Raw genomic sequence first — 14,775 nt, forward strand, 5'->3', positions numbered from 1 at the left:
TTGTATCATGACGATGTAGTACAATCATCCTAATATGTGAACTTTGTTTCATCCCTTTTTATATTATACATTGGTTCTGCTACTTCATCACTACACTCTCTTCTGATCTTCTATGACTCTGGTTCATCTGGTTCTTCATCTTCTACGTCGGGTATAGTATACACTGGTTCTGAGAATGTTCCATCGGTGTTTCTGAAGCTATCGTAATGTGATGCATTGAATCAGCGAATGAAGAACTTGGCGAGATGACATTTACACCAGGTATATGTAAGGTGATATTTCAAGTGCTTGAGCTCATACCGCCGAATTGCTGGACGAAACAAAGAAGTAATCCAACTTACCTAACAAACAGAGTCTTCCATCTTCCCCAACTCAATTGAGCGATAGTCTTTGAGCCTATTCCATCTCCTTCCAGATTCCTTACTCCATCCGGGGAAGAAGATTCATCGCCTTCCACCAGTGATTTGGTTTCCCACAATTGGATATCTGACGCTGAAGTAGGAAGTGAGGATAGTGTCGAAGATAATGGTTTGAGCGCGGGTAACAATTGGGTTTTTAACGATGATATCGAGCTATAACAGTCGACATATCAGACTCAATCAGGCTCTATAAATTCAGACACTTGAGAATACTGGCAAAGGGTGATCTGACTTTGAGTATGGCAGTAAGTAGGACGTGGCTACTCACGTACTAGAAGCTACGGATAGCAGTACGGCTGATTTGTTGAAATGGAATGTTACATGATGTATATTCGATTGCTTGGGTGGCTATGATTCGAACGGGGAGATGTCAGTTTTTCCCGTAGGAGCAATAGTAGAGTAGCTGACCATTGTGAGTTCCGCTCTTGAGAGACTTTATGTTATAGCAGAAGTAACGTTGAAAAGAAGTTCAGTGTAAGATATGTTCGTTTTACCCCACTTGTATCTTCTTGACATCAATTAGCTTATGCGCGTAGGAAAGTTATCGCAGATACGGAAAGCGGTGATCGCCGATGCGCGTAGGTTGACAGTCACCCCCCCACGTTGATCGTCGCGGGAATAGGTAACGTTGAGTTGCTGCATATATCAGACCAAGACTATGGCCTGATGATCTTGTACGAAGACGACTTCTATGGCTCAACAACAAACAAGAGGTGACATGTGGGTTCGAAATTCGGTACTGTCTAAACCTGTTCCCAACTCAATCGGTGTAATTGACAGGGCATGAATGTTCAATCAACAAACTCAAAACGTCACTTAACTATCTTAGGCGACAACAATGCAAGCTTCAACTTCCTCCTATACGTTATCATCATCTACACCACCTCAAGAATCTGATATATGGGGATCACCATCGACTTCGCCCTCCACGTCACCTCGTCTGAATCGAAGTCTAATACGAAGACGCACATCGTCATATAACAATACACCCAAAATACCATCATATTCATCAACCTCATCATCCCCTAATCTCAATTCCAACATTGAGGATAAATTTCCCACACATCCCTTGGAAGGTATAACACCTCCTACCCAGTACTCAGATACGCTGGGAGACATATCAAGACCTACTTTAAAGAGATTGACTACGGAGACAGAAAGACATGTGGCAGAAAGTACAGGTTCAAGGTCAGGGAGTGAATTTACTGGTAATGGAAGTGTCAGAGGTAGTTTTGATATTCTGAGAATGACTCCTGGAGGTAGTAATTCAGATGAATCGTCAAGAGAAGTTGAAGTCTTGATACACACTGTGAGTTCTTGACTTGAGCAATCTATCAAGTGGTCTCTGTTCGAGATAACGATTGAGAAGAAAAAAGTGGCTTGGCTTAATAACGCAATTCACTCGTACAGATAAAACCTCATGAATCATTAGCTGGTATAGCTTTATTATACGGTATAGACGTAAGTGACATTTTTGTTCCTTCCATGAAATTCTGTCTGGTGTTGCCTACAATACTCGTTACAGTGTCATCTATACGAGTCATACAGACGATTAAATTTGTTTCGGGAGAGACTTTCCAGCTAATTGATTGGTGTCCTATTCGATAGCTAGCAACCCTTCGGAAATCAAACAAATTATGGTCGTCGGATCCAATACATATACGTACCCATTTATACGTCCCTTTAGAAGCATGTAAATGGAACAAGGCTAAAGAAAGTCTTGTGAGAGGTCCAGGCGAAGGTCAAGTTACGTTATTACCCAAGCGAGATAAAGGCAAGGGTAAAGAGAGTGACTTATTACAGAATGGATCAATATTCGAACATCATGATGACCTGGAAATTAGAAACCAAAGTAATACGTCTTTTCACCTGAATGGAAATGACCTTATCAACATATCAGAATCAACGAATCAGGATTCCTCAAAATCGTTAAGAAGAGAAAGAGAATATTCATTCGAAAATTCATTTTTACCTTCAACCAATACATCATATAATCATGATCATACTTCACCTCCAACATCGACTGAACCATTAGGAACACCTTTGGATTCAACGACACCTAGGATATTGGATGTAGTTAGAATCCCTTCTTCTCAATTAAGGTTTTTCCCAAAACCACATAAACCACCTGACGAACTGATTCCTTCCCCTTCTCATTCCAATGCCAATGGCGGTCTACTGTATGATTCGCAAAGGAAATCAATTGATGACACTCTACGTAAAGCAAATAGGTCAATCAGACACGAGTCATCATTGGGGGGAGGGAAGGAAGAAGGTCCTACTATAGTGAATGATTTATCAACTTTACCACCTTCTTTAACAAGAGATAAAGATAAAGATTTATCTTCACTTTCACTTTCACCGTCATTGTCATCCTCATTGTCATCCTCATTGTCTCCCTCATCAAATGCCAGAGCGAAAACCAAATCGAATATGGTAAAATTACGTCCTCCATCCACTGTAGGACCGTCATCGACAAAATCGAAACCAAGAATCAACAGTAGCGTGGGAGGAGTAATCCAAGATACTATAAAAGATTTCTTTACTGTCCCACCTCCACCTAACCAACTACCATTTTCCAATCCATCTCATGCAGGTAGTCTTGGTAGATCAGCTGGTAGCTCCAGAATACCTTCTTCTGCTTCTTTACCGGGCAAATTATCAGAAAATGGACGACCGATACCAAGAGCATCAAATCAATCTAATTCAAATAGCCCATCATCAAGTAGAAATCATGAAAGTATGGAGTTAGTTCCTAGATTTCCGGATCTAGGTTTGGACTTGGGTATAGGTGGTTTAGGTATTGGTCTGAATGGTGGGAGGGGAAATACGAATGGGAGAGGTGTGGTAAATAGGAATGGAAGTGTGAAGAAAAGCGATAAGCAGGATTAAATCAACCATGATACCGTTTAGAAAACAGATTAAGTCAGTGCAGAAAGGTTGCACCTAGAATAGATATTCATATTGTGTATATACATTGTCAATTATGATTGGGAGGAGAAAGGGATTGCACAATAAGCAATCAGAAGTGTAAAATTAGAAATTTGGATTGGTGCAATTGGAACTTATTCATTTTTGCCCGCCACAGGAAGAACTCGGTAGGATATCATGCATAGCATAGGGCGTGGTACAATACAAACATTGTTGGGTATATTGATATGCTTGGTATTCATTTATGTCTCTTTCTGTATCTTGCCACTTCCTGATCGTCAAAGGAAGCCAGGCGCCTGTACAAAGCCTCAGAGAAGCATTTATTTTCTGTAATTTTCTGGATTGGCAATTTGTCCTCCATATTCTCAAACGAGTTTACCAACACCTATGTGGAAGTGGAAGTTGCCAGCTCCTGAGAAACCGATAATGGTGATCCAGCGATTACTGGCGCAGACGTTGGGAGCTCAGCGACATCTTTGAGTTTACTAGCAACTGCATTGGCGGACTATATCATTCGTGGTTAGCTATAATATCTCAATGACCGAAAGAAGTTTAAATAAATTAACATACCCTTGCGAATCCACCTAGATGTATATCAACAGCATCAAATCTCAGCTTGATCTCTTTCTTGGTTCTAATCAGTATATCTCGATCCTTGGTTAATTGAGCAACCTGAACTTCTCGCCTAAGGAGATGGGAATCAAAGTCAGCATGTATTTATTCATTCGCTGATAGGATGGTGGGCCTGTAATCGGCCGCATACGATCAGTGCGGGGGGAAGGCATTGATCGAGCCATGGGTAGAGCAGGATTTGAGACGAGGCTCGAGATGACACAAAGTACTAACTTTTCAATCTCTTTCAATTCTTGTTCGAGTCTAGCTATAGTCAATTCATGCTCGTAATCTTCACTGTCTTTTGACGCTGTGATATCACATATTAGCCGATGTATCTGTTGGGCCATTTGGTCCAGCATGCTGTTTCAAGGGGACTGACGTAGAGTTTTTAGAACAGACTCATCAGCTTGTGCCAAGAAGTCCTCCGGGGAAGGTAAATCCATTTCTTCGTATGCAGGTCTATGCAATGACATGCAGAATATCAGCTGTAATCATCGACCAATTCAAAGATGGTGAATAATCAACAAGTTTCACGATATATTACACTCACGCATATTCACTACATCTCAGAATCTCGTCACCGACTCTTGCTCTTTCGTACTCCACACCTCTTAATTCCTCATCTACCTTATCTAGCTCATCTCTAGCTTGTGCTGCACCAGCTCTAGCTGCATTTAAAAGTATCTGTGACTTCCTTGTGATTTGCCTTATGGTTGAGGTGAGTGCCGTAATGGGTATGTGCGAGTCTGAAGAGGAATCAAGGTGGGATTGTAATGACGATAGGAGGGGATCAAGATCTCCTATAGGAGACGAAGGGAGTGTGGTGGGAATGGGAAGAAGTAAGAGGGGATCAAGAGGTGACGGAGGACAAATCGTTTTTGGTAAGACCATGATGACAGGTAATTCGTACGTGATTGACCGAACCGAATTGCTTAACCAGTTTTCTTAGGTCAATGATGCGGTTTAATAGACTAATAAGAATGGCAAGATGACAGATGATGATGAAAGTGTGTTGTTAGACAAGTAGGGATCTTTCCGGATGTTGTCGAAGGAATAAAGACGGAATCAAATACGAGCAGAAAATCGAACAGAGTATGGATGGTGGCATCATCATCTTTCTTTTTTCTCCATTTCTTGGTGGCGATCATGTGGTCTTTGGTCTAGCAGACCCACTTCGTCAATGCAATACAGAGTATGATTGCCTAGGATCGTGAGCCAAATGAGACCTAACGCGGATGACAGAGACGTTAGGCATAGGTCATACCCCTTGTGATAAGAGGTTGGATCCCAATGTTAAGAAGGGAGCTCAGAGAGATATCCGGTCAGGACATTATTTCCTTGTACTGTACTGCATGATCAATGGAGGAAGCTGATCAGGTCGCAATTCAAAGGACTGAGATGATCGTTCAACCAACTTTGATTGATCATGATGTATCAATCATACAATGATCATCGGCCAGGGGTGTACTCAAGACGCTGATTGATATTGTTTCCTTAGATGAAGAGCAGGATTATCATGTGATTATAGGGTTATGATACCTGATACTCATTGCGTTACCAGTGGGGCAGGGGAGATCCTCTGTGTGAACAGCATGAAAGGTATGTCAGGAGAGATATCTGCCTTTCCTTAATGGTCTAAGAGCTCCCTTCTGAAGATCTTGGTCAAGGCCGACAGGTCTCATCAGGACGCAGAGTACAAATGGAATGACTAACGATACAGATTCTGACCGGTTATCCCTTATCCAATCAGCCTGTACAAAGATTTTGAAGAGAACAATATCAAGATTATTACCAGTCATCATCGAGTAGCAAATTAGACATGAAATTCGTACTGTTTTCGCTTGTAGCCTCTTTGGCCGTTACTTCAGCTTCGGCATCCATGAAGCGTCAAGATCATATCAATGGCAAGATCGAGTCAATCTCCCAACCAGGCCGATGTCTCGACTTATATGCTGGGACAGTTCAGGTTGGAACTTCATTGACGGTCAAAGACTGTCAAACCGCACGTAAATGGGATTATATTAGGACTCTCGAAGGAGAAATCAAACTATCTGATACAGCAATGGCCATTTCTGACATTGGCCCGGACGAAGGCCCTCGATCTGGAATCATGCTTTTGAATGACAGTCAGTCTAAAGAACAGAAGTAAGTGACTTGACGGTTTCATTATAAAGCTTACTACAGCTGACGTTTGTAATTTGTGATACTATAGATTCACCTTCCACGATAATGGAAGAATTTACTACATGTCTGACCCTCCTAAATGTCTTGAATTGTCCATTGCCGACGAAGACGACCCAGATTTTGAACCTCCCAGATGGACAAAAGGGACCGCTTCAATCTCCCTCAAACAGTGCTTAGACAAGGATGACACCGGGCAGTACCAAAGTGAGTACTCTTCATCGCTCAATCAGAGCGAACTCGTCGATGGCTGACATAGGAAATCATACTAGCCTGGCGTGATTACGTGGAGCCCGCCTCATAGATTTTCTATCATCCTAGCCCAGAATAATCTCATGGACTATCTATCTTAGATGAGGTGAATGGGTACATGTAGGCTGTAGACTATTAGCATGTGTATATGTATTTTACCTTTTTGAGTCGCTGATAAGAAACCGTCTTTATTCGTTTTCTCGTAGCGCGAAATGAAAACAGCTTCACTACTGATTAGAATTTGCTTTTCAACATGTTCATCTACTTTCAATACCCAATCCCACTGGATGCTCTTCCCTTCGGAGGCTTCAGGATCATTATCCCAGATAGCAACCCTTATCGAAGTGGTAATGTTCAAATTAGCTTGTCGATTACGACGAACATCACTTCTCTGGTTCGCTTGCGAAATAGACCGACATCTTGTAAGGGGCTATGACGAGTAACACAGAGACGATGTTCATGCTCTAGCTCTGTATCTCCATACAGTACTGTGGGCTCGTCATTCTCCTTGGCTACATATATCACACGTATCGATCCAGATTATCTTTCACTTTCGGAATTAGCCATGCTTATCTGTCATGTTAGCATATCACACAATCAGTCCAAAAGAGAACGCTAAGCTGGTCTAAATCAGAGCATCGCATCTGTCATTCTTTTCCTTTCGGTCTCCCCCTTTTTATGAATTGTGTACTTCCTTGCCCAGACTTAATTTCAAAAGCGTCCAACTCACTTGAAATGAAATCAGAAGGACATCGACTGGTGTCTCTTGGCATACAGAATATCAAATCAAATCTGCACGGTACATTACTTCAAGCCTACTACGATTCGATGCTCCTCCAGGATTGAATTTGCGAACGCTAGGAGATCAAAACACAGTTTGGAATTCTTGAACCTGGAGCCAAGACTGATTCAAAATACGTGACCTCCGAGAGCCCACAGCTAAAGGTACCGATTGTCGGACACATACGTACACAGGAACTTACTAACGGGAAATTGCGTGAATGAGATTTGCCACTAATTTTGCTGCGATTCAACATGAAGGTTAGGTATCATGCAATATCCCCCATCACGCATGTTTTCTTTCTCAAGCTTTCTGGATAAGTCAAATGCGCACTGAATTTCCGTGCACATCGGATGTCCGTCCTTTCAACTTTATGAAGCAGTCGAGGCAAGACGTCAGCTTACCTTCTTCTGTTACGTAGAAGGGGCCTGAGCATTCCAAGTGCGTGCATAAATCCTTTCATACTGTTGCAACTTGCCTCTTGGGCGTGCTGCGTCCTCCGTGACTGAATGCCCATAAGAAGATGTCCCAAAGCCTTGAAGTTCTGTTACTCGTTCCCCAAACTCTATCTGAGTTCTGTTATCTACCAAGTCACTACTTCTCTCACTTCACACTTAGAAGATGTCGGACACCGCGACGGACCCTAACCATATTCTCGACCCTGGAGGTGAAATTGATGGTGCGAGCCACTTTTAAGTTCATGGCTCCTTCACTGACCCTGTAAGACTGACTGTGCTATCTTTCAGGTACCACAACCATCGACTTGTCCGAACCTTGGAAGAAAGAAGTGCCAGGAATTCCTGACGGGCGAGTAGGCGATCCTAGCCAGATTGTCAGCGTGAGTTGGGGAATCTTCCTAACCTCATTGGACGCTTGAAGCTGACACAGTGATGACAGAGACACAGGTCTTGGTCGGAAGTGCCTTCGTCGTACCTCCCTGTCCAGCTCAGGGGCCATAGCTTTCAAAAGTCGAACCCCCCTTCGTCGCGCTTCAGGCCTGAACAAGTCTCTCGAGAGAAAGCTCTCCGATATCTCAATGAAACGAGGCGGAAGCTAACAGCCCTTGAAACTGGTACCAACAGGTCAGGTTTTAGCTCATCAACCAAGCGAGATACTGTAGATGACACCATCAAATCTCTCAAAAAAGACTATGAAAGCATCTCCAAGGCACTGTATTCGCCTCTATATCCGTTGATTTCTGCTAGAATATCAGCCGAGATTCAGAAAACGTTGCATGACTGGCAGGTGAAACAGAGAGGCTATGGCAATAAGAATTGGAGACCCGATTGGAGCTCTCCCAGCGTCCACCAGATGCGTGAACTTTCACAAGCAATCGAATCTCATTACAGCAAAGCATTGGAGAGTATGCCAGAGAGCGAGGTAGACTCAAGCAGTACCCTCATTCTTTTACCCAAGAAACGACGAGAAGCAAAGCAACACAGAGAAAATTTGAGTTGTAAAAGAGAAGACTTTGATAGACGACTACTGCACGGCGACATTTATGTGACGGTTAATGATGACAAAATTGACTGCTCGCTGCAGACCGAGTACAAGGATCAACAGAGAAAGCAGAAACTTAGTACAAATATGACATGGACAGAAGACTCGGGATTTAGCTTTAGTCACCAGATCTTTGATACCGCTGACTTGAACCAGCTTGCACCATCTACGTAGAGGCCCTGCTATTTTTGTAGGCTTATCTTATAGTTCAGACAGTGATACACAGCATTCGCGAAGAGGATGATGCATCGAATGAATCCTTACTATCAACCAGCTTACAGCTAATTACCACTCAATACTAAAATAAATGCCTAATAGTAAGAACAATCTATGCGGTAAAAGTGAGACCGACGAAACCCTCATCATCATCCAGATCTTCACCATCCTCGTGTCCTTCATCTTCCATTTCTTCTCCATCAGCATCCACTTGCATGGGCACATGGTTATATGCCATTCCCATTCCATCGATCTTGATCGTTCTTCGATCTTGACAGGATACGAAATCTTTTGACATACGTATTGGCACATCAGCTATAAAGGGCCTCGATATTCCAGTAACATCAGTCACGTTTTCCCATTCCCACAGGTTCCAGTCTTTCTTTGACCATTCGGTACCTTGTTCCCAAAATGATCCCCTCTCTAGAGATGGAATCATCTCTAATAAGGCCTTAGCTGCCGCGGTCATTCCTTCTTTGAGAGAATTCTCGTATACCAATGACGACTGTCGATGGGACTTCATAGAGCTTTTTCGGTGCGAATAGAAATCAGAACGAGTCTGGAAGGAAGAAACTGATCGATAATATGGCTGGGTCAAATGGGTCTTGAAGACAATGACTGGATCAAATCGTTTGAGAGAAGGAGGCGGGTGCAAAGTTGAAATCAACTCATGCTATGATGGATATGTAAAACATGGTTTGAGATCAGCCTACTCCGCCAGAAAGGTGGGGATGAGACTTACTATGGAAGAGGGACTATCTCCATCAATCTCCAAGTCTTTCATTTGAAATTGCCAGGTACTCTTTTGCCTTCCTACAATTATAAAGCCTGCGACAAGATCTTCTTGTTCTCCATCGAAGCGAGTAATCCCGAATTCCTCCAAATTAGGTAGGAACTCGAATACCTTCTGTATCATACATCCAAGTCCATCTTCAGTCCCATCTTCAGGTCTGGGAGGATATCGAAGTTGTAAGGTTCTAAGATCCAATCTGGATCCATTGTTCTTTTTGGACCATTCTTCTAGTATCTCTTGAAAGCATGTGATTGCATCTGAAGTAATTGAGATTGGAGAGCCTGTACCAAACAATCCATTTGGAGGAACTTCTATTTGACAGCCTGCGAGACTGATCTTGAGATGTTTCATTCTTGGAGCAGGTGGAACCAACAATTTCGGGATATCTTGAGAGCAAAACGGACAAATAACGTCGACAGATAGGGATTTGAGATTTGATAAAAAGGAATATTCGGGGAGACGAAGCTTGTTAGCTGATGAGGGATCTTGAGAATATCCATACATGTGAGAACACGATAAACAGCCATGGATGATCAGTTCTTCCAGATTATCAAAGCGATGTAAGAAAGTGGTCAAACCGAAAAAGGACGAGAATCGAGCGGAATCCGAAACTGGCAGACATATATGAATACGTCTAACACATGAAATCAGATGAAATCAGTTGAGAACGAGGTGATGGAGGCTTATTTTGTTGAGCGAGTTGACTCACCTGATAGCTTGTTCTACCTCTCTGGGAGCATTTGACATCCATCTTGACATCTTTTGCCATTTTGTAATACGTAAATGAAGACCCTCCAGTCTACATACTCCGTTCACTCTCTTACAAGTACTCCGGAAAGAAAGCAAGTCCCGAGCAGCTTTATGACTGATTTCAGACCTGAAGTTCTCCCAATGTGGTCCGAAAGAGGGTAAGGGAATATGCGCATCCTTGTTCGTGTATTGACCGATCAGTCGAAGTGTTTCGTCCTCGAGATCAAGGAGGGATGGCATGATGGAATTGTCAACTGGGTCGGTAAACGTCCTATGAGTAAGTTATACCGGTATAACAAGTGTATAAGCTATAGTGAGCAGGAAATAGAAGAGACGGATGTGATGTTCAGGTGTAACAAGCACGAAGTCACCAGGTCGTCAAGGAGAGCTGATAATGTACATGCATTGCAAAGGCGTGGTTTTTCCTCCACTCGACCGAATTGCTTTCTAGCGCACCTAATCCTTTGTCCGCTTAGGCCGGAACGTCCACTTGAAAAGGGTTGTGTGTATGAAAGGATACTTGATGTCATACTGCTTCCCAGTACGACCTGTGGACGAGTACTCTCTCTGAGCTTGATTACAACGATGACGAGTTCACACCAATTCGCAGAGTCGGACACAACCACCGTCCTGAACGATGCTCGTAACTGGAAGCCAAATTGGGACGACCTGAGCACAATGTATTTTAAATCCCTCGACCAAGTTGAGAAAACAGACCAAAGATTCACATCTACGTTTCTAGACGATATGCAGACGTAAAGGTAGACTACATTATTGTTGAGCAGCTATCGATGGTATATAGCATATCTGCTGTAGATCAACAATATGCAAAGTAAAATGTTCTAATCGAATGCAATGTCCAAGTTCCCGGCAAGACAGGGTTCCTGATTTCTGAATCGGAAGAAGAGCCGGTCGTTAAATAAAACATGAGATGGAACCAAACAAAAAATCGGTGAAAAGAAAAGTGAGATGGCTCGTTTGTAGGGGTTAATGACATTACATTTCAAGGTTCAGAATAGATTCGTCAAGCCATTCAATACATTATCATCTCTTTTCCTACGCTTGCTTCGCTTTCTACACTACAAATCTACCACGATGCACAGTAAGCACAAGGGCTTTTGCCGGGGAACCAAGACTTAGTCTCAGTCAAGATCGAAGCCGAAACTTCCATTATTCTTCCTACCGATGAGAGCTAGTTTTGCAATGTACACATCGGATGGGCCATCTCTCTCGTCTTTCCCTTCTGTACACCCTCTCTGTCTACTGATAATACCTTCCCTCTCCTTCTCCCCGACGTCACTTCCTACGCCCCCATTCAGACTCCCTGCGCTTAGGTGGACCCAAATCCTCCGTAAAAGCTGATCCTTCACGAGCTAGAGTAAGAATAGACCTACGTGCTGCGAGCGAACATCACCATTAATTGCACCAAAATCAAAGAAGGGCTGAATCGTTCATCTTGCTTCTCTTCATCTTTTATCCCTCACACCCGACTCTTTCTTTGCATCCTTATTGTTTCCCGTTATTCTCTCTCCTCATCACCAGAAGTACCAGGTCACAGGGCATATTCAAACTTTACACTCACTCTATAATAACAAGACAAAGACAGTAGATCTGTCGACGACAAAAACAACAACGAGACCGGTTCTTGTAGTTTCATCCAAAAATCAGCTTGAAGCAAAACTCAGGAAGTTTCTCTACTGAAGAAGGAGGATAACGGATCAAAAAATGCATCCTCTAACTAAACCATCATCATTCCTTTTCGCCTTATCCTTCCTCTTCTCTCCCGTCGCATCACACCGAAATCTCCCTCGAAATCCTCATGTTCACCCTCATCTCGACGAGAGGCTGTTACCCATAACAGCGACAACCACTGTGGTGGTACAAAGAACGGCAACGCACACAGTATGGGTCCAACCCACAGAGCAAGCACCAGTGGTGGCACCTGGAGTAGGAGGAAATGGGGGCGGAGCAGGAGATGACGCAAGTTCGAGCTCAACCAGCGAGTCTGGATCCAGTATATCATCATCAGCAACCGTATCTTCATCATCATCATCAGGATCCTCCAGTACAAGCTCGGGATTCGAATCCGCTCTCGCCTCTCCATCGTTCTCCTCACAACCTACAACAATCGCGTCGTCGACATCAGAAGAGGCGATTTCAATGACGGACTCAAGTCAACCTACATCTACATACATATCTGATTCTCCTTCATCATCCTTCATCTCTTCTTTCGCATCTGCGACGATAGACGCTAGCTCGTCATATTCCTCAATCTATTCGACCGATTTCCCCGCATCTTCTACTCCATCATCCATCTCTCCTTCGGTGACCGACACAGCAAGCGAAAGTAGCGTGACTGATTCGAGTAATCTGTCGATCTCAAGTTCAGGATCAGTGTCGGCGTCGACAATGTTGAGCTCTTCTTCTTCAAAAGTCGAATCGAGCTCCATGTCGACTAGTACCTCCGCATCTGCATCCTCAACATCTTCCGCTCAGACAGCTTCTGTCACAGATAGCGAGACTTCACCTATTGCTGCCAGCGAGACACCTTCATTAACAGCAAGTGAAACAGTATCGTCAACAACGAACGAGACAGCCTCTCTAACCGCCAGCGAGACAGGATCAATCACTGCTGAAGAGACTGAAAGTGTTACCTCTACCATCTTATCCTTGACCGCCTCCTCTACTATGCTCCCCAATATGACTTCTACTTTATCGTCTGAAATGGCATCTTCGACATCCTCAAACCTGTCTTTATCCGAAAGTACTTCATTGGAATCTACAAGCACGGTATCTTCAGTGGTATCAGTTACAGCATCTTTGACCTCAACATCCGCTGCAGCAACCTCGAGTAGCAGCAACTTGGAAACTCTAGGATCAACTTTGATGAATGCTTATTATCCTGATTGGTCAGGTTACTACTTATCTCCCGAATCGGTCGACTGGTCTAAATTCGATGTAATCGATTTCGCTTTCGCTTTACCTACAGCAGATTATGGATTAGAATTTACCCAAGATGATTCAGCCGATCTTCTGAAGAGATTAGTCTCTACAGGTCATGCAGCTGGGAAAAGAGTCAAACTGTCAATTGGTGGATGGACGGGATCACAGTATTTCTCAACAATTTGTGGATCTTCATCAAATCGAAAGACCTTTGTCAAGAATATCTTAGCCGCCTACAATTTATACAATCTAGATGGAATCGATATTGATTGGGAATACCCAGGAACAACAGGTGCGGATGGAAATGCGATTTCATCGAATGATTCTGCAAACTTCCTTTTGTTCCTTCAAGATTTAAGAGCTGCTTTACCCTCGGGTGCTCTGATCTCAACTGCAACTCAAGTTTGGCCATTCGCAGGCTCGGATGGTCGACCAATGAGTGATGTTAGTGAATTCGCCAAAGTGATAGACTGGATCTTGATCATGAACTATGACGTCTGGGGATGTAAGTGATACCTTATCTTCTAATTCTGGCTGAGAACGGACAACAGAAACTAATGCGGTGATTATTAGCTTCGACCACACCAGGAGCCAATGCACCTCTTTCTGATGGATGTGGCAACTCTACACAACCATTGGCGAACGCTTATGCCGCAGTTTCATCTTGGACTGGAGCTGGTATGCCTGCCAACCAAATCACACTTGGTGTACCTGCGTAAGTACAGATTGACGTCTCCATGCTCCGGATATATCTGATGTAAATTGATGGTTTTTGGGCGCAGATACGGATATCTTCAAAAGTCTAGTGCATCTCAATTGAAAGATCGAAGAAGAGCATTACATACACCACCTCACAAGCTTTCACTCAACTCTACTCTTCATTCATCTAGAGCTTCTCACGTGACAGTCTACAACGATTATGGAGGTTCATCAGATGGTCAAGTCATGTTTGAAAGTCTGATTTCCCAAGGTGCTTTGACTCTAAGTGATGGTGAATATATTGGTTCGGGTGGATTTGAAAGATATTGGGATAGTTGTTCCAGTACCGTAAGTCGGCATTCAATTGGTTTCATCCCACCTCCAAGTCGTGACTCCATCTCCGAGAAAGGAATGCTGATCTGAAGTGAATGTGAATAGCCTTGGATCAAATCATCTTCATCAGGTCAAATCATAACTTACGATGATACTCAGTCGATGAACTTGAAAGGTCAATTCGCTGCGCATGTAGGTCTCAGAGGATGTAACGTTTTTTCAATAGACGGAGATTGGACAGGTAGTTCTTATCCTTTGACAGATGCTGTCAGATCAGGATTAGGGTTATAAGGGGTCTTCTCATTGTCTTTTTCAAGGCAAAGATAATCTAAGATACAAGTACCATACGACTTTATATATAT

The 14,775-nt window shown here is 43.2% G+C and overlaps 7 protein-coding genes across 7 annotated transcripts; 4 read left to right on the forward strand and 3 right to left on the reverse strand.

Annotated features, from left to right (window-relative positions):
- Positions 1-110: 110 nt before the first annotated feature.
- Positions 111-830, reverse strand: IL334_007150 (uncharacterized protein; the record flags this gene model as incomplete). Its single annotated transcript, XM_062938844.1, has 4 exons — positions 111-198; positions 342-572; positions 688-767; positions 828-830. The coding sequence occupies 4 exons, from the start codon at positions 828-830 to the stop codon at positions 111-113; spliced, it is 402 nt and encodes a 133-aa protein (XP_062794895.1).
- A 427-nt stretch (positions 831-1,257) lies between these two features.
- Positions 1,258-3,311, forward strand: IL334_007151 (uncharacterized protein; the record flags this gene model as incomplete). The annotated part of the gene is made up of 3 exons (XM_062938845.1): positions 1,258-1,728; positions 1,830-1,880; positions 2,028-3,311. The coding sequence occupies 3 exons, from the start codon at positions 1,258-1,260 to the stop codon at positions 3,309-3,311; spliced, it is 1,806 nt and encodes a 601-aa protein (XP_062794896.1).
- A 424-nt stretch (positions 3,312-3,735) lies between these two features.
- IL334_007152 (uncharacterized protein) lies at positions 3,736-4,856 on the reverse strand (the record flags this gene model as incomplete). Its single annotated transcript, XM_062938846.1, has 5 exons — positions 3,736-3,855; positions 3,921-4,035; positions 4,197-4,272; positions 4,345-4,424; positions 4,516-4,856. 5 exons carry the CDS (start codon positions 4,854-4,856, stop codon positions 3,736-3,738), a joined length of 732 nt encoding a protein of 243 aa, XP_062794897.1.
- A 928-nt stretch (positions 4,857-5,784) lies between these two features.
- Positions 5,785-6,450, forward strand: IL334_007153 (uncharacterized protein; the record flags this gene model as incomplete). The annotated part of the gene is made up of 3 exons (XM_062938847.1): positions 5,785-6,110; positions 6,178-6,353; positions 6,419-6,450. The coding sequence occupies 3 exons, from the start codon at positions 5,785-5,787 to the stop codon at positions 6,448-6,450; spliced, it is 534 nt and encodes a 177-aa protein (XP_062794898.1).
- Positions 6,451-7,800: 1,350 nt separating this feature from the next.
- On the forward strand, positions 7,801-8,138 carry IL334_007154 (uncharacterized protein; the record flags this gene model as incomplete). The annotated part of the gene is made up of 3 exons (XM_062938848.1): positions 7,801-7,858; positions 7,926-8,017; positions 8,085-8,138. The coding sequence occupies 3 exons, from the start codon at positions 7,801-7,803 to the stop codon at positions 8,136-8,138; spliced, it is 204 nt and encodes a 67-aa protein (XP_062794899.1).
- An 869-nt stretch (positions 8,139-9,007) lies between these two features.
- Positions 9,008-10,678, reverse strand: IL334_007155 (uncharacterized protein; the record flags this gene model as incomplete). Its single annotated transcript, XM_062938849.1, has 3 exons — positions 9,008-9,568; positions 9,638-10,322; positions 10,398-10,678. 3 exons carry the CDS (start codon positions 10,676-10,678, stop codon positions 9,008-9,010), a joined length of 1,527 nt encoding a protein of 508 aa, XP_062794900.1.
- Positions 10,679-12,163: 1,485 nt separating this feature from the next.
- On the forward strand, positions 12,164-14,704 carry IL334_007156 (uncharacterized protein; the record flags this gene model as incomplete). Its single annotated transcript, XM_062938850.1, has 4 exons — positions 12,164-13,886; positions 13,955-14,096; positions 14,164-14,428; positions 14,519-14,704. 4 exons carry the CDS (start codon positions 12,164-12,166, stop codon positions 14,702-14,704), a joined length of 2,316 nt encoding a protein of 771 aa, XP_062794901.1.
- Between the last annotated feature and the right edge of the window lie 71 nt (positions 14,705-14,775).

This window comes from Kwoniella shivajii, chromosome 10 (assembly GCF_035658355.1).
Source record: "Kwoniella shivajii chromosome 10, complete sequence".
In the NCBI taxonomy this organism is placed as follows: Eukaryota; Fungi; Basidiomycota; class Tremellomycetes; order Tremellales; family Cryptococcaceae; genus Kwoniella; species Kwoniella shivajii.